Below are 27,636 nucleotides of genomic sequence, written 5' to 3'. Positions count from 1 at the left end.
TTCCTGATGAGGCAACCGTTGGTTGCGAAAGCTTGAATTTTGTGTGTATGTTTGTGTTTGTTTGTGTGTCTATCGACCTGCCAGCGCTTTTGTTTGGTAAGTCTCATCATCTTTCTTTTTAGATATAAAATGTAAGTTAATGCGGACAAGAAAGAAAAACAAACCTGTAATGTTTCGATAAGCATTAGTAGCATCCTGTGTGACAGTCACGCCATTTAAATGCCTGCACCTAACATTGCAAAGCGATATGAAATGGTGAGAATTGTGGCAGGAAAGGTGAAAGGTCAACTTAAGTTTCTTGGTCAAATTCTAGGAAAGTGTGGTACATCAGTAAAGATGACTGCATATAGGACGTAGTACAATGTATTCTAGAATACTGCTCGACTGTTTGGGATCCCTACCACATCGAATTAAAGTAAGACATTGAAACATTTCGGTGGCGGGCTGCTAGACTCGTTACTGGTAGGTTCGAACAATGTGCAAGTGTTAGAGATGCTTCGGGAACTCGAATGAGAATCCCTGGAGGGAAGGAGACATTGTTTTCGAGAAACACTATTGAGAACATTTAGAGAATTTTCATTTGGAGCCGACTGCAGAAAAATTCTGTTGCCTCCAACATATACTGTGCATAAGGATCACAAAGATAAGATATGAGAAATTAGGGTTCATGTGGAAGCATGAAGACAGTTTTTACATTGTTCTATTGGAAAAAAAAAACGGAAATATCTAGTAGTGGAACAGGATACCCTCTGCCGTGCGTCGTAAGGGGATTGTGGAGTATCAGTGTAGATGGGATGTAGAAATGCATCAAACAGGAGCAATAATCTGGAGTGGGGCACGGAAGGTTTAGGGATAGCAGGGTGCAGCTGGGGACTCTGCACTGTCTGGTGGAGTGTTCTGGGAGTAGAGGAGGCTGCCACGAGCAGCGTCGGGAGACGGGGGAAGGGGTTGTGGGTGGGGGTGGAAGTATTCCAAAGAAGGCTACGCCCAATAGCTCTCGTGAACAGTATTTTCGTCACGCCTGTCTGCAACTCGATGTTTCTTCCTTACGGTGAGCAGTGATCTACCGTTTTCATAATACTTTCCTTGCGAGACTTTCCATTTTTTTCACATTTAAGTAATAAGAACTATAGCGTTTATACACAAGCATGGAATATTTTACATCCATAATCTATACAGTCAGATGGACAACAAGAAAAGCAGAAAAAACTAACACTTTACTTTATTTCCATGGCAACTAATTCCACAATTGCTTGCAGAGTAAAAGCCACAAGCAGCACGTGTACCATCTCCACCGAACTTTTTACTTTTTCTTACATTCTAAGACTAGTGATGAATGCTAACTTTAGTTGTTCTTAATAAACTACAATTATTACATCTATTAGTATTGGAAAATTATATGCAGTGTAAGACTACATTAATGTCCACAGCTTCCAGTAGAGGGGACCGAACTGCACATATAGCATTCAGATCGACATCATAAAAATTGATTACCACAACTAGGCCTACTATGAATCTATTTTAAAATATGGAATGCCTTTTGAGGGATTGAAGCAGCACAAATACTACTTTATAAATGTTGCAAAAAGCACCAACATCAATTTTGAGAGATCTAACATTGTAATCTTACACAGCAAAAGGGTCATCAAAAATTTGGAACAGTACGATGCTAAAAACGTATTCAATTAATTACTGTTAGCTACATTTTAGGAGCAGAGCTCCGAGGGAAGGAACGGGAGCACAGCGGGAAGTTGTCAACTAGACAAGAGTAGCTTTCGCCTGTCGAGCTTAAGTGTGCGAAGGTGGGGCAGGTCTGCCGTAAGGTCCCCCGTCACCGACTCCCGCAGCTGCCACTCGCCCAGACGGAGTGCCCACAGTGACGGTCCCGCACAGCTCCAGACCCGGCACTGCAGTCGGCCACGGCCGACTCCTCCGGTCGGGAGCCGGGGCCGCACGGCACCCGACGGTCGCGCAGCCCGCGGCTCTCTACGTGCGAGACACTCGGCGGGCCGTGCCGCACGGCTCGACCGACGACTGCCGCCGTAGCATCTCGCAGTGCACGTCCGGTGCCGAGCGCGCCGCGCCGCCGTCCGTGTCCTCCTCCGAGGCTCCCGACCTCTCCGTCTCCGAGACGCTCGCCCTCGAAACTCGAGCCGCCGTCACGGCGGCGCAGCACGGCCGTAGTTCGGTACCGGGAAGCTGCGGGGCGCGCCGCCGGGGTCGGCGGGAAACGGCCCCTGAAGGGACCGGCGGTACTCGAGGTGCCGCTCGGCGACGCGGATCTCGTTCGGGTACTCCGAACTACTCTCCGCGGTGATCCGACTCGCCGCTCACCACCAGACTTTCGGTGTCGAAGGAACGCAAGTATGGCTCCAGCAGGAAGGGAGTGGCGACACACAGGTGGAGCGTAACTTCGGGCCAGGCGACGCGGATCCTGTATTCGCTGTCGTAGAGTAGCCGGAGGGTCCGCAGGCGGGGAATGCCGCTGCCGGCCGCCAGGAACTCTTGCATCGCGTCCACGCTGTTGCTGCTCCACACCTTACGCCTCCACAGCTGCTCCTCCTGTTTCAGTATGCTGTGCCACTTCACGCACACCTGCGTGCTCCGCGCCATGTCGTCCGGCGACAGGTAAGAAAAGATTTCCAGTAAGATCTCGTCCGGCAGGTCGTAAATTCTGGCAGCTCTTTTCGTTACCGGTGCCGTGCCGCCTGAAAAAATAAACGAGCGATCGGTACCTCTACGTCGAACACGGCAGGTTACGCTCTGCACCACTCTGTCCTCTTCGATTCCGTTCGTACTTTTAGAAGTTGGAGGTGAGAGCCCGGATGTCAATTTTCTAAACCACTACTACACAATTCTCGTAACTTTCAGAAAAAAATTAGTTAAAAATGCCAGTGTGCTGAAGTGCATAAAATGTAAACCACTTCAAGTTTTTTTTTCTAAGAGATCTATCAGTGTCTGCGTGCATAGCATTCTAGCCTTAGACTCGTGCAACTGCATATTTGATCATAGCTGCTAAGGTTCAGTGACTGTTTCAGATCTTTGATTCAGATTTCCTCATGCAGTTTACCGAAATGTTTTCCTGTCACATATTTGCTGTTTTCTTGTATGTCATAACTAACGTTTTTACGTTACAAAATGTATCTCTATTTAAAGCAGATAAATATGTAACTTCATCCTGTTATTATTAAAGCTTACGTTATGCCTGAATCAGCTGCATCACAATTTCGTGTGTCTAATTTTGAATGTACAGTAGCCTAGTTGTTTCTGCGGCTACTAGATGGCGCTCGTAGCAACACCGTGTTTACTTGCCCACACTTTCTAACGTGGGCACCTTAGTCTTGTTGCAACCCTTGTTCACAGTACGAGCAGCCCTTAGCGGCTCGCCACCTCACAGGTGTTCATGACATCGCCTTTCCGGCTTAGGTCTTTTTTAATATGTGACTTTAAGTACTGCATCTTTTCAAGTCAGTACAAACTTTAATTTTATTAATGTACTATATACCTAATGTTTTAGTACAGAGTTAGTTAATTCTGAAGACGACCCTCATAGTAGCGTCGAAACCAGGACAATTTTGACTTAATATTTGTGACCGAGGGCTTATTTGTTACGATATGCATATTTGATCCTTTTTATGAGCAACTGTATTTAACCCCTATTTTAACTCTGTATTTCTAATCAGATGCAAATACCAATAACAAATACAGAATGACAAAATTAAATTTAGTGAGAGCAGGGGCAGGGGGGGAACAGCACTAACATTAGATCAAAAAAATTTCTGAACGTGCTCGCATACAATGAACGGGAATAGAAATTTTGAAGCTTAAACTCCTAAAATATGTCTGAATTTATCACACACAAATTTCTGCTTCCTTGAGAAAATATATTAATTAGTAAATGGGTAGAGTTATAGCATTATTTCTGGCACTGATTTATGTAATGTGATGTTATTCAGTGTATTCACATTTCACTTACGAATTGCAGATACTTGTGTCTGTTCACTTTTGACCACATTCTACCTTAGGTGTGCTTTGGGCTGGTGGTGGCGTAGGGGTGCAGAAGCCGATGTGATGTCGGAGCAAGTGCAGGGGTATCTCACCGTCAACTGCAGCCCCAAGGAATATGCCAGTCAGAAGATTCCTCAAACCCTAATCAACAATGCCGAAGAAGAAAACATCGAGCTGGGGTGTATTTTTTAAGCAGTCTCTTGTCTGAAGTCTCTGGCTAGAGTTCTCTAGTTCTCTGATAAGAGTATCACAAGGGCATTGTATGTTATGTGACAGTGTCTGTAAACAAAGATATTTGTTAATGAAAACTCCAGTCGATCTATTTAAATAGAATGGGTACATAACAGTGTCACATACTGTAGTTCTACAAGGTCACGGGAGCACTAGATGAGTGTCACAGTTTACTGGAATATCTCTAACAAATTCGTAAGACACCCCCTGCTATGACGAGCAAAACCAGTAATAAAGGAAAGTTATGACTTGTGGCTGCACGACAATTTCATTTATAAAATAAAACACCTCATTATCTTTAGTATTTATTCATACACACAGAGTATTAAAGGTAGTATTATTACAGACAGTTTTTTCATTTAATATCTAGCAAGTACCTCACTTGCATTTCAGTGCCACTTAAAGGAGAAAAAGTGTTTTTGTTTGAATTCAGTTTGTTGAAGTGCTTTTGGATATGCATTATTTTTTGTTTTTTCGTCTGGTGGATACAGGTTGTCCGAGCCATGAACTGACTCCGTCCAGCCAGCCGAGTGAGAAGCACTGATTTGCCACATGTACTCTACACATTTCTAGCAACTGGTGCTTTCTCGACAACCACTGGAAATGCGACTCCCTCCAGAATCGTCTGAATTCTGATAGCTTATCTGTTGGAATTGTTTGATTGTAACTGCACTCCGAGTCATTAAAGACTCTGGAGAAATCACCAGCACTGATAGATGAAAACTTAGGCAGAGAATTGTAGCTCGGACCACGTCCTATGGCCCATACGAAAAATACAACCAACGGCAAACATACTTTGTGTATTTCATGTAAAAATTAAACCAACTGGCAACTTCATTATCGAATATACTTATAATAAAACTGAAAAAGTGGTGTGTCTGTATACTGAAAATATTTCCCAAAACCTTTGCATTTGAGGTGTGGGGTTTAACAGAATACAATAAGACTATTTTTAAACATGCTAAACCCAAAAACTATGATACAAATTTTCACAGGTAACTTGAGCATAGGTTGGGGCAAAATTTTGGCTTTATTTCATCAAAATCCTACCACAGGAAAAAGAAAGGAGCCTGCTCAGTTTAGAAGTTCAGATGCTTACCTCAGTGACACGATCATCACGGCATAGTACACAAAATAACCATTTTTCAGAGGTTTACATCAGAGACAGAATTAAGATCTGCAATCTTATCTCTACAAATACACACTAACATTGAATTTACTTTGTTAGAATATACTAATCTTCTGATTTCACTTTGCATATTAAGAACTTAATGAAATATAGTTGATCTTTGCAACAGGTTTATTTATATTTGACTTCTTGACTAGGAAAATGAATTTATTGAGTTTGCTCCATCATTTGTGTGCCTACTTATTACGCTTTGACTGTTTTGTTTCCAAATAGAACATCCAGCAAACGATTGAATCTTTCTTAGTAACCTAGAATGGCTTGGAGATCGATTATGTGGCATGTCATGTTGCAGCTTGAGAACACCAGGCTTTAACTCATTCTTTGGAAACTCGTCCTGAAAGCGAAGAGTGTTGTAACTGATTGAGAGCATCATGCATTACCTCGCTCCTCTGTATAAGTTATCCAACAATAGATACTTATAGCTAACCGCACGAAGTGAGAGCGGGTACTTTCCGTATTTACTCGAATATAAGCCGCACTTTTTTTCCGGTTTTTCTAATCCAAAAAACCGCCTGCGGATTAGAATCGAGTGAGAAGGAAGCGGAAGTTCTGAAAAATGTTGGTAGGTGCCGCCACACTAACTTCTGCCGTCGAATATATGTAGCGCTACACAGGCATGCTTTGCAGGCACAAAGATAAATACTGGCAGCAAAACCTCTGTGTCAGCAAATAAATTAAAAGAAAAATGTAAACATTATGCCGTGTATTCTTTCGTGTTTGCTGCTATCTCATTTAAATCCTGTCTGCGTAATAAACTACGAAGCTAGAGTGAGACAACAGCAACCACAGAAGATATATCATGTCATGTTTATATTCGTATTATTCTTATGCTGAATAGTGATACAGTCAGAAATGAAGCACGGTAACTGACTAGATTTTTATATCTACGATGACAAATTTCTGTGCAGAATGTAATGTACTAAAGAGACGTCTGCAAAGATTTTCAAATGGAGAAAAATTTTCGCTAAACTCTCGTTCAGAACATCTTCTATCATATGCAATCTATTATTTGGTTCTTGTTGATCATTATCAAAGAAAGCAGCAGTGTAAGTAACAACAAATAGCAGTCACTTGCCATTGTTTCACTTGTAAGACAATTCCTCTCTTTTTTTTATATTGTAAGTGGCGGTAGCGCGCACAAAAGCGAGCTATGCCACGAGCGGCTACAGGTCGTAAACACTCATTATCAGAATGCAAAGGAAGGGTACCCACATAAATACGGATGGAGCACCTGACACATAGCAATGGCTACTTGGTAAATCTTAACTGTTAAGCTTACGACTCGAACCAAACTACTGTAGCTGTATCTTCATCCTTTTGACCTAAATTGTGTCTCATGTTACAATGGACATCTTTGTTCCGATTTGGAGGTGCGGTCTAAAACTTTTCTCTACCCTTGAATTTCGAGTCTCAAATTCCAGGTGCGGCTTAGAATCGAGAAAATTTTTTTCCCTGATTTCGACTCTCATTTTTCAGGTGCGGCTTAGATTCAAGTAAATACGGTAGTTACCGAACAGTGCCACTTCTGCAGAAACCAATTCATCTACCATACAATAGTAACCAGTGTTTTTTCAACATGAAAGTTGTTCATTTAGTCCACCATCCTTTTGTGGAAAATGCTTTTCCTGTAGAACTAAGAGCTGTGTAGTTCTTTCACTGCTAGGAATAAATTAATCCAATTTAACAACCAAAAACCATCAATCACATCCCTGAAAATGTTGCTGCACATTCAGAATCCTTTCTGCTTAACAGAAAAATAAAATATTGTCTGGGGTCACCATCTTACAAATAAAAATAGCACTACCTGTCTCCTTATTCGCAACTGAATCAGTAAAAGACACCTCCACAATTACAGAGAACACAAACTTCGACATGTTGTTGTCGTCTTCAGTCCTGAGACTGGTTTGATGCAGCTCTCCATGCTACTCTATCCTGTGCAAGTTTCTTCATCTCCCAGTACCTACTGCAGCCTACATCCTTCTGAACCTGCTTAGTGTATTCATCTCTTGGTCTCCCTCTATGATTTTTACCATCCACACTGCCCTCCAAGGCTAAATTTGTGATCCCCTGATGCCTCAGAACATGTCCTACCAACCGATCCCTTCTTGTCAAGTTGTGACACAAACTCCTATTCTCCCCAATTCTATTCAATACCTCCTCATTAGTTATTTGATCTACTCATCTAATCTTCAGCATTCTTCTGTAGCACCACATTTCGAAAGCTTCTATTCTCGTCTTGTCCAAACTATTTATTGTCCATGTTTCACATCCATACATGGCTACACTTCATACAAATACTTTCAGAAACGACTTCCTGACACTTAAATCTATACAAATTTCTCTTCTTCAGAAACGCTTTCCTTGACATTGCCAGTCTACATGTTATACCCTCTCTACTTCGACCATCATCAGTTATTTTGCTCCCCAAATAGCAAAACTCTGTTACTACTTTAAGTGTCTCAGTTCCTAATCTAATTCCCTCAGCATCACCCAACTTAATTCGACTAAATTCCATTATCCTCGTTTTGCCTTTGTTGATGTTCATCTTATGCCCTCCTTTCAAGACACTGTCCATTCCATTCAACTGCTCTTCCAAGTCCTTTGCTGTCTCTGACAGAATTACAATGTCATCGGCAAACCTCAAAGTTTTTATTTTTTTCTCCGTGGATTTTAATACCTACTCCGAATTTTTCTCTTGTTTCCTTTACTGCTTGCTCAATATACAGATTGAAGAACATTGGGGATAGGCTACAACCCAGTCTCACTCCCTTCCCAACCACTGCTTCCCTTTCATGTCCCTCGACTCTTATAACTGCCATCTGGTTTCTGTACAAATTGTAAACAGCCTTTTGCTCCCTGTATTTTACCCCTGCCACCTTTAGAATTTGAAAGAGAGTGTTCCAGTCAACATTGTCAAAAGCTTTCTCTAAGTCTACAAATGCTAGGAACGTAGGTTTGCCTTTCCTTAATCTTTCTTCTAGCCACAGAAAACATTTGCTCGTGTAGCATTGTAACAGAGGAGAATTAAAACATCCTTTCATATTCTCGTAGCAACCTAGCTGTCACTTACATCATCATTTGAGTAGCTGACAATTCTCACTATTACACAGCATATCTTCTCTGTTACACATTGTACATACAGAGGTCTGTGTTGTGATCTACGGTGGCAAGACAATGAAGCTTGCACACTACTGTACTTCTCATCTAAGCAATTACAGGTGACAGGAGTTAATAGTAACGCAATAGACACTGATGGAAAAAAAAATCTCAACACCAAGGAGTTGTGCAACATAAATGGAAGATCACAGGTGTGTTTCAGCATCTGAAAGACAATGCCAGTTCAAAAGTTCGCACCTGTCACATAAGGCAGTATCCTATGTAGCGGTCAGAAGTGTCTGACAGTGAGTGACTTCCGGATATGCGACATTCAGGCAACAAGCAGCAGCATCAGGCAATCCACTCTGGTCTCCTGCGTGCGGGCGACAACCTCCCATAACAAGACGGCCACTAGAGCTGATCAGCTGTTTCTATAAAAAGGCACCACAGAATGTTGTAGCACAAGAGTAAGGCAACTAAATTAGCTTCACTTAGGAAAATAAGGTGATAAAGGAGAACTGTTCATGAAATTTATGAAGGAAGAAATGTTCATGGAGAATTTCGTATTTATATCACCAACTACAAATATCACCAGACAAATTCTTCGAATATAGCAGAGAGATGTTTGACTATCTCAAAATAAAGACAAATGCTTCACACATGACAGATAACTTTAAACAGCTGATAAGTGCGGAAGAATGACTCACAACGTAAGTACAAAATTATGAGTGATGTTCCACAGGTGGTGTCTATTGCATAACAGTAGTGTATGAATATCAAGAGCTCAGATGGAAACCCAGTTCTAAGCAAAGAAGGGAAAACAAAGGTGGAAGGAGTATATAGAGGGTCTATACAAGGGCGATGTACTTGAGGGCAATGTTATAGAAATGGAAAAGGATGTAGATGAAGATGAAATGGGAGATATCATACTGTGTGAAGAGTTTGACAGAGCACTGAAAGACCTAAGCTGAAACAAGGCCCCGGGAGTAGACAACATTCCATTAGAACTACTGACAGCCTTGGGAGAGCCAGTCCTGACAAAACTCTACCATCTGGTAAGCAAGATGTACGAGACAGGCGAAATATGTGAAAATTACCAAACTATCAGTTTAATAATTCACAGCTGCAAAATACTAACGCAAATTCTTTACAGACGAATGGAAAAACTGGTAGAAGCAGACCTCGGGGAAGATCAGTTTGAATTCCGTAGAAATATTGGAACATGTGAGGCAATACTGACCCTACGACTTATTTTAGAAGCTAGATTAAGCAAAGGCAAACCTACGTTTCTAGCATTTCTAGACTTAGAGAAAGCTTTTGACAATGTTGACTGGAATGCTCTCTTTCAAATTCTGAAGGTGGAGGTGTAAAATACAGGGACTGAAAGGCTATTTACAGTTTGTACAGAAACCAGACGGCAGATATAAGAGTCGAGGGACATGAAAGGGAAGCAGTGGTTGGGAAGGGAGTGAGACAGGGTTGTAGCCTCTCCCCAATATTGTTCAATCTGTATATTGAGCAAAAAGTAAAGGAAACAAAAGAAAAATTCAGAGTAGGTATTAAAATCCATGGAGAAGAAATAAAAACTTTGAGGTGCGCCGATGACATTGTAATTCTGTCAGAGACAGCAAAGGACTTGGAAGAGCAGTTGAACGGAATGGACAGTGTCTTGAGAGGAGGATATAAGATGAACATCAACAGAAGCAAAACGAGGATAATGGAATGTAGTCGAATTAAATCGAATGATGCTGAGGGAATTAGATTAGGAAATGAGACACTTAAAGTAGTAAAGGAGTTTCTGAAGAAGAGAAGTTTGTTAACATCGAGTATAGATTTAAGTGTCAGGAAGCCGTTTCTGAAAGTATTTGTATGGAGTGTAGCCATGTATGGAAGTGAAACATTGGCAATAAATAGTTTGGACAAGAAGGGAATAGAAGCTTTCGAAATGTGGTGCTATGGAAGAATGCTGAAGATTAGATGGATAGAGCACATAACTAATGAGGAGGTATTGAATAGAATTGGGGAGAAGAGGAGTTTGTGGCACAACTTGACAAGAAGAAGGGACCGGTTGGTAGGACATGTTCTGAGGCATCAAGGGATCATCAATTTAGTATTGGAGGGCAGAGTGGAGGGTAAAAATTGTAGAGGGAGACCAAGAGATGAATACACTAAGCAGATTCAGAAGGATGTAGGCTGCAGTAGGTACTGGGAGATGAAGAAGCTTGCACAGGATAGAGTAGCATGGAGAGCTGCATCAAACCAGTCTCAGGACTGAAGACCACAACAACAACGACAACAACAGTGTCTTAAGCCAGCAATTGGGATCATAATGTGGTCCTGCATTAGGCCCCAACACACTCACTGCAAGAAGAAAGTTTGCAGTGAAAGTGAAAAAGGGCAACAGAAAAGAAAAAACTCCAGCTGCATCCACAAACAGCATTAACCGTCCCTGTATTGACCGATCGAGTGCAACAGTCACGGACCGCCATCCCACAAACTGATATCCGGTAACTGTACACCACAATTAATGCATGTCTGCATTCAACAGTCTTGTATAACACAAGTGTTCACAGAGAGTATTTTGGAAGTCACAAAGAGGATGTCATTTGTGTTCGACCAAGTTTACGAGTGCAGTACGAAAAACTGGAGTAATCAGATATATGTTCCTGGGTACAGGTATCCTGTTTTTTTTCAGTGAGTGTTCAGTATTGGGGAGTGTGGATTCACTGGCAAAAATAAAGACCTTGGAGAATAGCATGCAGCCAGTAACTAGCTGGGTAGTACTATTTCAGAGGACAATATGGTCTCGGCTAGTGTTAATTCATTCCAATAAATTTCACTGCCTTCCCTATATATTTGAGAGCAGGGTCTTTGTGTGACTCTTTCCCTATTGACTCTTTGGAGTGAATTCCTTTTTGGTCGTTGTGGGGGTTAATGGTGGGAGTTTGCTAGTATCCAGTTGGAGGTGATGTGTTGAACTGTAACAGTGTACGTATTCCACTACATTGATGGGACCTGAGTATCTTTCTTGAAAGTAGTCAGACAGCTACAGGGCTTTTAATTATTGACTTTTGAGTTGCCGGAATTTTAATCCCGTATTGTTGGGCAAATCTTTATTTTTACACGTGTAGCAATGCAGAGAATTAATTGGGTGTTACTACGAATGTTTCTGACTAAGTCCACATAGTAGCACTACACATATTTTGCTCTCACAAAGCACATCGCATGTGGATTTCAGCCTCCACAACTAATGTGTTTTTTGTGCAGCAGCGTGCAAACTCCGAAGAATGAATGAAAGGAATGTTTCAAACCTTAGGAGAAACAATAGAGTGATGGTAAATTACATTAAAAAGAAAACCTTCAGAACCAGTGCATAAAAGTCTCAAGGACAATCCCTGCAAAATTGTAAAAACATATTATCAAAGAGTAAAATAAAATCAATAAGACAGAACTGGATCCTCTTTATTCTGCAAATTATGTAATGATACTGCAAAAATAGTTGATTTAATATATTTTTTTAATTATTCCAAACCAAGAGAATTAGTGCAACCTGCATTCCGTAGGAATGTTACTGTTCCAAGCACGGCCATAGTACACAAATAAAATTTCTGGAGATCCAAGCACAGCACGGCATTTTACTGCATGTATACATGCAGTTTTGTTTGTGTTTGTGATGGAGAGGCACGGGGGGGGGGGCATTTTTTTTTCCATGTCTCCGTTTATCCATCAGAAGCTGCTATATTGTAGGCCAGTTTTTAAAAGTTTTCACAGAAAAAAATCAAAAAAATTTTATGCATATCATCATTTCTCAAAATATTTGCTTTTCAAAGTTACACACTTCTGTATGCGTCCACATTAGCACAGGAAATGTTTTGTTCACTCTGATGCTGATACCTCAAAAATGTGCTTTCAGAAGGGTGCAACAGTGTTCTTTTGATGACGAAAATCTCCATCCGTGCATTCCTCATTTGGTTGGAGGGCAACACAAAGCCGTTAGGTGATAGTAATTCGATATTTCCCTCTGCCATATATTCAGCCGTTTGACATGCTGTGGGACAGCTGGCACTCTCATTATCAAGAATGATGCAACCGTGTCAGTTGTTTCACCTGATTTCATTGCTGACCTGTGGCAAACAAACTGTTGTGTACCTTTTGGCACTGTTCTTCAATCACAATTGGTGCTCAATCTCTGACTCACATTTTGTCTCCCATTTAGCAGTTCCGTATCGAGTTTGCATTTTCTCCGCCACACGTTTGGAGCATTTTCTTACTCCAAGTTTTTGAGTATCTTGCAATATGGAACAAATCTTTTTCTCACCTAATTGTCCACGCAAAAGGTATTTCAGTCTCTGATACGCTTAAGGATGCTTACCACTCGGCAATTCTCGTAAATTTTTTTATCGACAGCATCCACCCTTTTGTAGCAACTACCAATTTTCACTGACATTCAAAATATTATTATTGGCGGAAGCACGACTGTGAAGAAAACTCTACAAACCAACTGCAAACAGTCATTTTTGAAGGTGATCTACTACAATTGCAGTACAGGAGACATTGTTCCCATCTTCAAGAAAAGCAAAAAAAGACTTTGTAAAAACTACAGAGCAATAACCCTTATGAGTCACACAGCCAAGATTTTTGAAAGAATTTTACTGAATCGAATAAGTGAAAAGATAGAAAAGGAGTGGAGTGAAGAACAGCACGGGTTTAGGAAAGGAAGAAGCACAATCGACCTGATATTTTCTATCTGTCAACTGATGGAAAAAAGTTGGGAGTGTAACAAAAGGGTGATAATGGTTTTTATAGACATACAAAAGGCATATGACTCAGTTAACAGGGAAAGACTCGGGGAAGAAATGAAGAAGATAGATATATAAGATGGTTACATTAATGTAATAAAGACAATGTATGGAGGACATAATTCTAGAATTAGGACACTACTGGGGAACTCTGAATGCTTTGAAATAAGACAAGGACTTAAGCAATGAAGTATTCTATCACCTGCATTTTTTAATGTTGTGATGGAGGGAATGAACAGGGCAGTTAAAGACATAGTAAAAGAAAAAGACAAAAAGATGATTTTTGCAGGTGATATGGTAATATGGGGTGATAAAGAGGTAGATGTACAGTTACAGCTTGATGCGTGGAAGGAAATAATGAAAAGGTATGGATTAAAAATAAATAAAGATAAGAGTGAAATAATGGTATTTGGAAGAGAGAAAGGGGGTCAACGGAAATATTACCCTGAATGGAGAACCCCTCAAAGTGGTAGAAAGTTTCACTTATCTAGGGAGTGAAATATCCAGGGATGGAAGAATAACTAACAAAATTAATAGGAGGTTACAGAAGGGAGGCAATTTCCAGCAAACAATAAAACACCTGATTTGGAATACGGAAGTTTCAGAAAAAGCAAAACTCCTTATGTATAAGAATTATTACTTCCCTATTGTCACCTATGGTGGGGAAACATGGACAATGACAGAAACGGACTGGAGCAGACAGCAGGCAGGGGAAATGAAATTTCTCAGAGCAGTTAAGGGAAAAACAAAAATGGACAGAGTAAGGAATGCAGAGATTAGAAAGGACCTTAAACAAGAAAGTATGAGAGAAGAAATTGAAAAAAAGAGATTAAGATGGTATGGGCATGTTAAAAGGATGCATGGGCAGACTCTCCCCAAAATTATGGAAGAACTAAAGATGGATGGGAAAAGACCTAGAGGGCGCCCAAGAACATGGTGGAAAACGGGAGTGAGAATATCTGTGGAAAGGAGAGGTGTGACCTGGCAGCAAGTGGAGGAAGAAAAGTGGTGGGAGGACCGAGCCAGATGGAGAGGACTCATCAGCACCTAGACCCGGCAGTAGCTGGAGCGGGATTCGGATATAGACGGATAGATAGATCTACTACTGGCAGTTGAGAAAAGCATTTTGAGGTCTGTTGTTCTGCTTGCCACAATCATGTCAACTATCAATCCGTAACACTGCAAAGGGACACGAAGTGGAATGGGCACATAAGCTCGGTTGTGGTTCTGGTGTATGGTCGACTTGGATTTATGGAGATAATTCTAGGAAAGTGTAGCTCGTGTATAAAAGAGACCGTGTAGAGAACAATTGTGGGACTCATTCTCCAGTACTGCTCAAGTGTTTGGGATCAGCAGCAGTTCATATTAATGCCTTACCATAAAATTCCGAGTTATCTTATTTTGACAGAAACTTACAACTCTTACTCGGGAAACTTAAGAAGAGACCTCTGAAAACATAAAAGCCTGCTTGTATCCATTTCAGCACTGATAGGTGTTTGGCCACTAGAGAGCATGTGGTCCTGCATTTGTAGCCCGGCCGTTGCATTTCAGTTGAGGTGCTCGCCACTAGATGCCGTCTTTATTGTGTGCAGCTGTGGATACTCGAAAACAAAACATATGCTTTCAACCTCTCTCCTGTATTATTGTTTACACAGTGCTTTCAGAAAAGGATTACAATAGTGATCCTGAGTTGACAATGAATTTAACAGCTCAGAAAACGAATAAGAATGTCATGTTACTTCATCGGAGACTGTAACTGACGACAGTTCGTCAGTCGAGTGATAAGTACTCGCCAGCTGTATGAGATAAATACTTCCACTGCACTACAGCTATCTCTTCCGAGATTTATGTTCGTAGGAAACAATTTTGAAATACATGATTGGACTTCATAGCTAAACAGAAACTAAAAAAATGACCAAGTTACCTGATATTTTACTCAAAGTCCAGTGCACGAGTACACTTGGGATTTTATTATTGGTGATGTTCAAAATTTTGTAACTCAATATTCTGAGCTTTAAAACCTGTCTTTAAATGTTTATATGCAATATCATTCATTATAGGAGGTTTTTCGTTAATTAAAAAATATCATTTTCTGGAACATGATTTGAGAAAACAATTGTTAAGTTAACGGGTTAAAAGAAGATGTGGATGCGTACTGCTATATTCTTGGCTGGTAGGTTCAATCCACACACGAGTATTACGGAAACGCAGTGCACCGTACAATGGCTAGTGGAAAATGTCTGTAGATACAGATGAAAGAGTGAATGAAAGGGTCAATTAGTGATGACCCTCCAGAAATAAATCATAAGTAATTAATATTTGCGATTAAACTTACCTGATGCCATGTTTCCAGAAAGTATTAAGAGACACAGTTAAATTCCGCAAGAATTCTGACTTGACGTGCTCACATTTCGCACTTTTCTGTCGACTTTTTATTCCAAATTGCTAGTGCCATATGTATCGAGACATTCATCCTCGTAGTGCCTTCACTGAAAAATTTATGTTTTCAAATTAATTTCACAAATAGATTTGGGTCAAATAACTTTCATTAATAACTTGAAAATAAAGGATTTTTGGACATATGTTTATACAAAAAATTTTGTCTTGGTGTAAGGAACCACTCCCCAAACTCTGTAAAAGTATATCCTAATCTTGCCAGGTAAAATAAATTCATAAAGAAAATACACTATCAATGGAGTATCTAATATTTCAGCAAAGTGTTTTAGTGTTGGGAGCAGCATAAAATTCCTGGTTGTTCATATTCAAACCATATACTGTAATGTGGCAGACCAAGAAACACCACATTGATGCGATCGACATCAGGAACGATGGCTTTCCACAGGCAGTGAAACAACAAATGTTTTTTAAATTACTATTAACTTTACCATTCTTAACTGTAATAAAACACAAGTCTACTAGTGTCATTATACTTTAAAAGCACACACGTGGGTAGCATAATATCATTATTTTATAGCTGGGATGTTTGAGAACACAACACGAGAACAGCTTAGAAATTTGTATGAGGTATTTATCAAATGTTTAACTGTAAGGAATTGTTCAGCTTTGATCCTTATTATGCAAAACAGTCATACAAGCAATAATTTAATTTAAATGTAAATTAATCACATTTAGATTTAGTCTCACAGTTCATCACTGTAGCATATCAGTGTCTGTATGATTATGTATATAAGGAAAATGTTCCCCCCACCCCAAAAAAAATTATTAAAGTGATTAACTTATTAAAAAACTTCATCCGGGGCACAGAACATTTTGGGTGTGAAACATGGAGCCTAGGGAAGAAGTAAATGAAATCGAGATAAAAAGAATACGCAGGCCTACCAATTGTGAAATCTCCCAAAGAAGTGGCGATAAGACAACACTGTGGAAAACAACAGAGAAAAAAATGACATATGGGTAGCTGTCACATAACGTGTCACAAACAATTACTTGCAAACATTCTAAAAGGAGCCAAAAAAAGACAGAAATGGCAAGCAAGACTCCAATCAGCATTTTTAAAATAGATCATAAATAAAAGAATAGAAACTCTCTGTAGGATTATTAACAACGTAGGGAAATATACACTGTTACTTACTGTAAATATGGCATGATAAGTTTCAGACAGGCAGAAATATAAGACACTTAGAAAAGCTCATGGCCACAGTGTTCATAAGCAAAATAGAAACACACACCACTCATTTACATAAGCAAGCACACGTCATGCACCCACGACTGCCAATTCTGTCAGCTCGGACCTGAATGCAACTATCACGTGGGGTGGAAACAGCAGCCTGGAGGGGGCGGAGAAGGTGAAGTTATAGTTCTGTACGGGTGGGAGGACAGAGGAACAGGTGCAGTGTCAGGAAGTTCTGAAGCAGGAATATGGGGAAAAAAGGAATGAAAGAGGAGAGGAGTGGCAGAAGATGGGTGGGTGTATTCACAGAGGGCAGCACACCGACAGGGTGAGAGACAAGAATGGGGAGGAGATGAGAGATTAGAGGGGATGGAAACTGTTGGACGGAGTGTGTGGAGACAGTACGTTACTGTAGGTTGAGGCCGGGATAATTACGGGAGCGGCGAATGTGCTGCAAGGGTAACTTCCATCTGCGCAGTTCAGGTGAGCTGATGTCTGAAGGGAGAATCCACAAGGCTCGGGTAATGAAGCAGCCACTGAAATTGAGGATGTTATGTGCAGATGCTTGTTGTCCACAGGGTGTCAGCTTTCCTCTCTGCCACAGTTTGGCAGTGTCTGTTCATCACGGTGAACAGCTGGTCGTAGCCGTACCGATATAAAAAGCACAGCTGGCAAATGAGGTGGCTGCTTTCATAGGTGGCACAGCCCCTGATGGGGTACAATAAACCTGTGACAGGATTGGAGTAGGAAGTGACATGTGGAGTGGCAAAGTGATGAACTAGGATGTTGTGGAGGTCAGGTGGGTGACAGAACATCATTTTAGGAGGGTGGGAAGAATTTGGCCCGGTTGTTCCTCAGTGAGGTCACAATGACAGGTATTTGAAGCCCTGGCGAAGGATGTGGTCGATTTGTTCCGGTCCAGGGTGGTACTGGGATATGATACAGGAGTCAATAAGTATGCTGAAATGGAGTTGGCTTGTAACAAGTCTAGATTGAGATCTGCTAACACAATTGAAAGCTGCCAACCAGCCTAGAAACTGGAAGAACGGAAGTAGCAATACCACTTACCTTCATACATATACGAGGGCAGTTCAATAAGTAATGCAACACCTTTTTTTTCTGAAACAGGGGTTGTTTTATTCAGCATTGAAATACACCAGGTTATTCCCCAATCTTTTAGCTACACAACACTATTTTTCAACGTAATCTCCATTCAATGCTACGGCCTTACGCCACCTTGAAATGAGGGCCTGTATGCCTGCACGGTACCATTCCACTGGTCGATGTCGGAGCCAACGTCGTACTGCATCAATAACTTCTTCATCATCTGCGTAGTGCCTCCCACGGATTGCGTCCTTCATTGGGCCAAACATATGGACATCCGACGGTGCGAGATCGGGGCTGTAGGGTGCATGAGGAAGAACAGTCCACTGAAGTTTTGTGAGCTCCTCTCGGGTGCGAAGACTTGTGTGAGGTCTTGCGTTGTCATGAAGAAGGAGAAATTCGTTCAGATTTTTGTGCCTACAAACACGCTGAAGTCATTTCTTCAATTTCTGAAGAGTAGCACAATACACTTCAGAGTTGATCGTTTGACCATGGGGAAGGACATCGAACGAGTGTGTTCGCACGCTCCGCCATTGCAGGAGTCACAGATGTGCACGGCCGGCCCGCACGCGGGAGATCAGACAGTCTTGCTTGACCTTGCGGCGATGATGACACACGCTTTGCCCAACGACTCACCGTGCTTTTGTCCACTGCCAGATCACCGTAGACATTCTGCAAGCGCCTATGAATATCTGAGATGCCCTGGTTTTCCGCCAAAAGAAACTCGATCACTGCCCGTTGTTTGCAACGCACATCCGTTACAGACGCCATTTTAACAGCTCCGTACAGCGCTGCCACCTGTCGGAAGTCAATGAAACTATACGAGACGAAGCGGGAATGTTTGAAAATATTCCACAAGAAATTTCCGGTTTTTTCAACCAAAATTGGCCGAGAAAAAAAATGTGTTGCATTACTTATTGAACTGCCCTCGTATTAAAAGAGGAAGAAGGTATTGTCCCGAATAAATCTCTCAGTACAGCAAAGAGTGAGTTCCAATTTGAAACTTCCTGGAGGATTAAAACAGCCGGCCATTGTGGCCGAGCGGTTCTAGGCGCTTCAGTCGGGAACCGCGCTGCTGCTGCGGTTGCAGGTTCGAATCCTGCCTCAGGTGTGGATTTGTGTGATGTCCTTAGATTAAGTTAGGTTCAAGTAGTTCTAAGTCTATGGGGCTGATGACCTCAGATGTTAAGTCCCATAGTGCTTAGAGCCATTTGAACCATTTTGATTAAAACTGTGTGCCGGACATGGACTCGAACCCAGAGCTTTTGCCTTTTGTGCCACCGACTAAGCTATCTGAGCACGACTCACGATCTGCCCTCACAGCTGTTTTCCTGACAGTACCTTATCTCCTACCTCCAAAATGTGACAGAAGTTCAGCATACCTTGGGCATTAGCACTCCTGGCAGAAGGGATATTGCAGTTAATTAGCTCAGCCACAAGCAAGGAGAGTGGTGGAAACGACATCTGCCCCCTGGTGGGTGTGTCCCTGTCCGAGTGCAGTGCAAGCACAGCTTCTCTACGGGAAAAGTTTCCTGGCATTTGCAGCCATACTGTTCATCACAAATTGAAAAAGTGCACATACTTTGGCACGCACATTTAGTACAGTGAGTTTCAAAAGATTGTAATATGTTTTTAATTTTGAGGTTACAAATAGAAAATACACAAATTACCAAGCAAAGACTTTCTGCTATTTATTAATAATCTACATCTCCATCTATACTCTGCAAACCACAGAGAGGTGCATGGCAGGGGTAAGTACATCACCATTGTGCCAGTTTTAGTGTTTCTTGCTGTTCCATTCACATACAGAGGGCAGGAAGAAAGAATGATTGAATGCCTCTGTGCATGCAGTAATCATTCTAATCTTATCTTCCCGATCACAATGTGAGTGATACGTAGGAAAGTTTGTTAATGGACTTTCTCGGGATAGTTTATGTCTGCCTTCAAGAGCCTTCGAGTTCAGTTCCTACAGTATCTCTGCGACACTCTTCCATGGATTGAACAAACCTGTGACCATTCGTGTTGCCTTTCTCTGCATATGTTCAATATCCCCAGTTAGTCCTATCTGGTATGGATCCTATACACTTGAGCAGTATTCTAGAACTGGTCACACAAGTTATCTTTTAAGCAAACTCCTTTGCAGACTGATTACATTTACCCATATTTTACCAATAAACCAAAGTCTCCCACCTGCTTTGCCCACAACTGAGCCTATGTGATCATTCCATTTCATATCCCTACAAAGTGTTGCACGCAGGTGTTTTGTACGAGTTGGCCAATTCCACTCACTTATACTATAGTTTTTGTTTTGTAAAGTACACAATTTTATATTTTTGATCATAAAAGAAAACTGCCAAATCTTTGCACCACTTTGAAATCTTACCAATATCTGACTGAACATTTATGCAGCTTCTTTCGGACAGTACTTCATTATACACAAGTGCATCGTCTGCAAGCAAATCTGAGGTTACTAATAGTATCATCTGCGAGGTCATTAATATACAATGTGAACGGCAAGGGTCCTAACACACTTGCCTGGGGCACACCAAAAGTTACTTCTACATCTGATGATTACTCTCCATCCAAGATAACATGCTGTGTTCTCTCTACCAAAAGTCCTCAATCCAGTCACAAATGTCACTTGGTACCTCATACGATTGTACTTTTGACAATAAGTGTAGGTTCGGCACTGAATCAAATGCTTTTTGGAAATCAAGCAGCATTTCATCTGCCTGGTTGCTTTGATCTAAGGCTTTCAATATGTCGTGTGAGAAAGTGTGAACTGGCTTTCATGTGGTCAATATTTTCAAAATCCATACTGGTTAGCATGAGGTGGTCATTCAAGATACCTCATTATGTTTGAGCTCATAATATGTTCTGAGATTCTGTAACAAATCGATGTCAAGGACATTTGACAGTAGTTTTGTGTGTCACTTCTACCACCCTTCTTGTAGACAGGTTCGATCTGAGCTTTTTTCCAGTTTTTTATTCGAGAGATTGACGATAGATTATAGTTAGACGAGGGGCTTACTCAGCCCCAAATTCTGTGTAGAATCAGACAGCGATTCCATTGGGGCCTGCACCTTTGTTCAATTTTAACAATATCAGCTATTTCTCACCATCCCTGACACTAATACTTATTTCATTCATGTTTTCAGTGGTATGAGGATTAAATTCAGGGAAATTCACTTGCGTTTCTTTTGAAAAGGAACATTTGAAAATGTAGTTAAGCGATTCAGCTTTTGTTTTGTTATCCTCAATTTCAGTTTCTGTCTCATTCACTATGGACTGAACACTAACTTTGGTGCCACTAACAGCAGTTACATATGGCCAGAATTGGTTCAGAATATGGGTTCTGTGAAAGATCATTTGACAATATTCTGCTACAGTAATCACTGAAAGCAACATGTAACATCCATTACATTATCAAAAGGAGTCAAACACAAAAAACCTTTATTGCTATCTCAATTGTGTTACCACATCAATCACCATTTCTTCAATACGTCCACAAAGTTTTCTCCCCAAAATAAGAGCTGTTTCAAAAAGAGGAAATTCTAGAGTTGTATTGAAGACTAATATGCTAAATGACAGTTAAGAACTATTCTCCATGCCCAAGGAGGAATGAAATGAAATTTCTCCTTCAGTGCATCGAACTTTGTCAAAAGCCACCCCTGAAAATTATACACTGCAGTTTTAAAGATTACTCACTGATGACCTAGTGTGAAAAGTTACTTGTGCAAATACTCCTTTCTGAATTCATTCTTCAAATTGGACTGTACAGAAGTACATTCCTCAAGTCTTTCAAGCAGAAGCTGCAATTACTCACCCAAAAGCCCATTCTGTACACAGAATTTACACAAGCTGCATGGAGAAATTCTCCCAATTGTCTTTCTGTCACCTTACAAGAATCAAATTAATGCGTGAGATGTGCACATCGGGTGTCACTGAAATGGTGTAAATTTGTTGCACTTGTTACAGTTACAGTGCACAACACTGAAATTTTCAAAGAATACATATAAAATTAATGAAAATGTTTACAACAAACAATGGAAAATCCAACATGGAATAATGACAATATTATGAAATGAATAGATTGCTACTAACCATACAGCAGAGATGATGAATTGCAGACAGTCACAACAAAACGACTGTCAGAAAGTAAGCTTTCGACCAAAAAGGCCATCGTAAAGGTTCCGTAATGTGAGGTACAACAGCCGTAAGTGTTTTATACCGTGGATTTTAACCATCAACTGTTTATTAGGAAAAACCCTGTGATGCCTGTCTGTCTGACATGAGATATGACTGTCAGTATTGTAGGACAAATTATGTCAGGTGTTTGTACAATTTCACTTGATAATGTTGATACCGTTTAACTTGAAAGAAATATGGGATGCTTTCAACTAGTCTGTTAACCAGGATGATGGTTAATAACCGAAACCGATGAAAGCTTTTTTGAAAAAAAGCTTACTTGTTTGACAGTCTACTTCTTGTGCCAGTCTGCGAATCAGCATCTTCGCTATATGGAGAGTAGCAATCCATCCTTTTCGTAACATTTCCGTGAAAGACAATGTTTCTAATAAGAAACCACATGCAGATACAAACACAATCAAGTGACAGAAGTACTCTGTTTCCGACAGCCTTCACATTCCATTCATACTGCTCTGCCCCTTTCCATTTGTCCTAGGGTCCTGATTGACTTTCCTTCCTTATCCTTGACCAGATCTTTTTCCTTCCCTCTCTTTTCCCATCCAAAGTTCTGTGCAGTGAAAATACTAAATGGGCAGTGCATAATTATTTTTCTCACTCTCCTTGATCAGGTATGTGTAAACATGGACAAGTGTACATCAGAAAACTTTGATGCCGGCTATAGTGACCACCTTTCGCAATTACTGACGGTACCTGCAAAAAACATTTCGACCGGTATAGAAAACGTCACCCATAAAAGAATTTACAGTAGGGAAAATATTGAATACTTCCAGTACCTAATCAGCGAACAATCTTGGAGAGAAGTATATGATACCTATAGTACCAACGAAAAGATGGAAAATTTTTTGAACATTGTCAAGTATAACTTTGACATAGCCTTTCTACAAAGGAAAGTCATTTCCAAAAGCACAGATAGATTCAAAAACTGGATTACATCAGGCATTAGAGCACCTTGTAAAAGGAAGCGGGAACTACTTCTGCAGTCAAAAACTCACAGCAATCCAGAATTTATTAATTATTTCAAAATATACACGTTAGTTTTTAAACGGGTCATAAAAAAGGCAAAAATTAAGGAAAATGACAAATATATTATGAAGTCATCCAATAAAACTAAGTCCATGTGGAAAGCTGTGCAGGATCTTACGGGGAAGAAGACAACTCACGAAAATATTGTGATATAGCATGATGGCAAGAATGTCACTGACCCTAGGGCAGTTGCAAACAGTTTCAATTATTATTATGCAACTGTTGCTGGAAAATTAGTGAAGGAAAAATTTGGAAATCCACCTAATACAACATGTAAAGAACTTTCATCTATACAAATAAATAATATATCCATGTTCCTCAGTCCAGTAAGCCCAACAGAGCTCATAAATACCATTAATTCGCAGAAGAGTAAGTATTCAGCTGGTATTGATGATATTCCAGATTATATTATAAAAATAACAGCCCGACAAATACATTCGCCTTTATTGGACATATGCAATTCATCCTTATCATGTGGTGTCTTCCCTCAGCAACTGAAAATGGCAAAAGTAATACCCCTATATAAAAAGGTGGTCATCAATGTATGGGTAACTATAGGCCTGTGTCTCTATTGTCAGGGTTTTCGAAAATTATTGAAACAGTGTTCCTTTCAAAACAAATTACACTCTTCGACAAGAATAATATTATTTCTGGATGTCAACATGGCTTCTGACCACAGCAATCAATTGAAACAGCCACTTTTAATCTGATAAACCATGCCTTAAATGCAGTGGACAACCACAGAAATATCTCAGGTTTATTCTTGGACATAACAAAAGCTTTTGATGTGATTGATCATTCTATACTCCTGAGGAAACTTGAATGGTATGGTGTAAGAGGTGTGCCGAATCATATTTGGAATATCACTCTCAGGTAACTGAAATTAAGTATATGGAAGGAAATGAACTCCAGGTACACCTTTCAGAACCATGTGGACTAAGTCATGGTGTTCCACAGGGCTCCATTTTAGGTCCCTTTCTTTTTTTGGTCTACATTAATGATTTCCCATCACACGTTAGGGATTCTGAACCAGTACTGTTTGCAGATGACACCATTCTATTGACTGAAGGGAATAAAGAAGAAAATCTTACTGCATCTGCAAAAGATATTACAAAAAGTGTGTCTGAATGGTTTACCAGAAACAGGCTAATAGTTAATCCCCAAAAAACGGTACTCATGAATTCCGTACTGATCAAAATAAAAATCCTGCACAACCTGAAATATGTATAGATAACCAAAACATTAGTGCTGTCAATGAAACTAAATTTCTTGGGATTCATATCCAAGAGAATCTTAAATGGAGCACTCATATCACATCCCTAGATTCAAAACTAGCAAAAATGAGCTATGTAGTAAGAATTCTCTGCAAAAAATACTGAAGTAGGGTATCATTTTCTGGGGAAATGTACACCAGGCCATAACAGCTTTCAGGAAACAAAAGGCTATTATAAGAATAATAAAACGAGTGAGCAGCAGAAAACCATGCAAACCTTTCTTTAAAGATCCTACCCCTTCCCTCCATTTATATACTGGAAGTAGTCACGCATGTCAAAAAAAGCATACTGAGAAAAGAAACCCTTTTCCTCAAAACAAAAGTGTCCATGATTACAGTACCAGGTCAGACAGTGACATACATGTTAATCATTGTAACACCACATTATGGCAAAAAGGTGTATATCATGGTGGAACAAAACTTTACAACAGATTACCAAGACATATAAAATCTCTTCCTAAACTACACAGCTTTCGAAAGTCTGTGACAGCCTGCCTTCTGAAAAACTGCTACTATTCAATCTCACAGTATCTTATGCAAGAAAAAATGTAATTTGTATCTTTAATTGTAGGAATAAGTTATAAATGTACAGTATTTCAGAAATTTGTAATTATTAACTATAGATCCAATTTGGCGTAAAAATTTAAATAATGTATGTTTGACGTTTGAAAAACGAATAGCTAAAAAAGGTTTTCTGTCCAATATCCTGTGTACAATATATGTACTGAAAAAGAGATTTATATGGACAAATAAATAAATAAAGTATTGCATGAGGATTCTTAAAGCAAATGTGAATGTGTTTAAATTTTTATTTACATTATTTAGGTTCTGCCATTTCAGGTTTTCCTGAATATGTATGTGCCTAAAAAGTTTTCTCCTTACCAATGGCAGTTTTTCTATTAATGCGAGGAGGATTTTCCATGCAGTGAACTTATTGCAAGCCTGTTAGTTCTCAAACATTATTTAATCGTCCGTTACGACGACTCCGCCATCTAATTTGGTCGGAACGGACACTTCAACAAGGTCACATACCTATACTATCTTCTTATTAAAAACGCGTTGGATTAACTGTAAAGTTACCGCAGGCGTTAGAGAACTTTACAGTTCTCTCTCTCTCTCTCTCTCTCTCTATATATATATATATATATATATATATATATATGGTTGACTTTATTGTATTAATCTCACGTATCCTGTAGTATTGTAAAATGATCCTTGGACAAAATAATTCCTGGCACTGAACGTACTCTATATTTGCAAAAGGTAATTTACACAATTTTTATTTCTGTATACATTTGCTCCGCGCAATAGAGTTTTTTACTGTCTCTCTCTACTTTTGCAATATTATTCTTTAAAGTTAGTTTACAGACAAATTCTGACTAAGAAGTTAAATTTCAACCCGAGCATGTTATAACAATTTGGCATACGATGGTAAACGATAATTTGAAACCAACAGAAAGGAAATTCGTAAATTATAGAAAACTTGTATCTGTGTGGGAGATTCGAACGTATATGCTCCTGGGAAGAAAACCAGTCTCGACCAAACTGCTACATGCAATAAACAGATACTTTCATCTTATTAAGGAAACAAATGTTTCTCAAGAGACAGCCAAAGATTAATTTCCATATCGTATCCCATGAACATATGTACGATTTCTGGATGAATCATTCGTAAAAGGTGAAAGTAATTACAGATTGCATTAGGCTCTATAGGGAATATGGATTTTATTTAATCATAGGATGGAACGGAAACACAGAAACATCACAATGAAGGACTACCTCTGCTGTAAGGTCCACGGAAATCTGGAGTATCAGCATTTAGAACCCAAACAATCTTAAAATGTTTGTATCACAAGCCTCTTACAAATGATACGACAAACATTATTAGCAGAGTATATTTGAAATGTACATTGCTTACCGTACCTTTACTTTATCAACCACAAGACGATTGCAAAACATTTCTGTTTCGAATGCTTCACTTCATAAACATTAGATTACGTCTAATTAACGAGTGATGCCTTCCGATAAACACTTAATGACAGTGCCAATTTACAGAAAATCATGCACTTTAGGGTACATAGAGAAACTTATGTCTACAGACAGCAAATCTTCCTCCCGGTATGTTGCGCTCTGCCTGTCTCGGGTTTGCAGGTCCTAGCGCTTCCCGGCGGCAGACATCGAAAGCTTCAGCTGCCCTTAGACGATCAATAATACAGGACGGTCTCCCTAGACCGCCCAATAATATTGTGGTTCAACGAAAAAAGAAAAGAAATATATGATGGGATACTGAATAATGGGATGCGAACCCTCAGCTTTGCGAAATGACATCAAAGCTGCAACAGATTATGCATTTCAAAGTCGTGGACGAAAGTTGAGAAACAAAAGTGATGTAGTACAGAGAAAACAGATCGTGGACATACACGACCTATATCTATATTTCGAATGCTTTTTTCGCAGTAGAAAGTCCTAGTACCCTAGCTTTCAGTTGGTCAAAGTAGGTCAACTGATGGATGGGACACTAGTGTAGCAAAAAAACATACGTAAAATTGGCATGGAATACTTCAGGTGATGTACTGGGTGATTCACGAAGAAATGCAAATATTTCAATATGTTATTCTACAAGTAAAACTGAGCAGAACAGCTCATATAAACATAGGTCCGCAAATGTTTAGAGACGTAGTTACAGCTAATAAAAGATTTTGCCAGAAATTTAGCAACTTAGCTAATGTGAAGCCATCGTAAAACTATACGAGGTTAAAGCAAAGCACGATTTCCATTTATTTTGTTGTTATTGATCTAGTGAATCTAATAAAACATGTCCCAGACATGTACATGCAGTAGTTTTCCAGATAAGCAAAGAAATAATTTCGTAAAATTTTTAATTTATTAACTATTTGGCCCAATTTGTTTTTTAAATTCCAGCCAATTGCACAAAGTTCTCGGATCTAGTGATACAGGGGATACAACCCGTCGGCTTTGACCAATGACGTCAGAATTGGCCAGAGAGAATTTATTACACAGATTACACAGCTGACGAGAATCTTCAGAAACAAAGGAATACAAGAGACGAAAA

The 27,636-nt window shown here is 39.9% G+C and overlaps 1 protein-coding gene across 2 annotated transcripts; it reads right to left on the bottom strand.

The window, feature by feature from the left end:
* Positions 1-587: 587 nt before the first annotated feature.
* Positions 588-26,723, bottom strand: LOC126108525 (uncharacterized). 2 transcript variants are annotated; one of them, XM_049913800.1, is made up of 4 exons: positions 26,487-26,723; positions 21,885-22,051; positions 15,659-15,812; positions 588-2,708 (listed from the first exon to the last, which is right to left on the bottom strand). In XM_049913800.1, exons 3-4 carry the CDS (start codon positions 15,666-15,668, stop codon positions 2,302-2,304), a joined length of 417 nt encoding a protein of 138 aa, XP_049769757.1. In that variant the 5' UTR covers positions 15,669-15,812; positions 21,885-22,051; positions 26,487-26,723; the 3' UTR covers positions 588-2,301. The 2 variants fall into 2 exon arrangements, with proteins under 2 accessions (XP_049769757.1, XP_049769758.1); XM_049913801.1 differs by lacking the exon at positions 21,885-22,051.
* Between the last annotated feature and the right edge of the window lie 913 nt (positions 26,724-27,636).

This window comes from Schistocerca cancellata, chromosome 11, assembly GCF_023864275.1.
Source record: "Schistocerca cancellata isolate TAMUIC-IGC-003103 chromosome 11, iqSchCanc2.1, whole genome shotgun sequence".
Taxonomy (NCBI): domain Eukaryota; kingdom Metazoa; phylum Arthropoda; class Insecta; order Orthoptera; family Acrididae; genus Schistocerca; species Schistocerca cancellata.
This window is presented reverse-complemented; position numbering and strand designations above follow the sequence as displayed.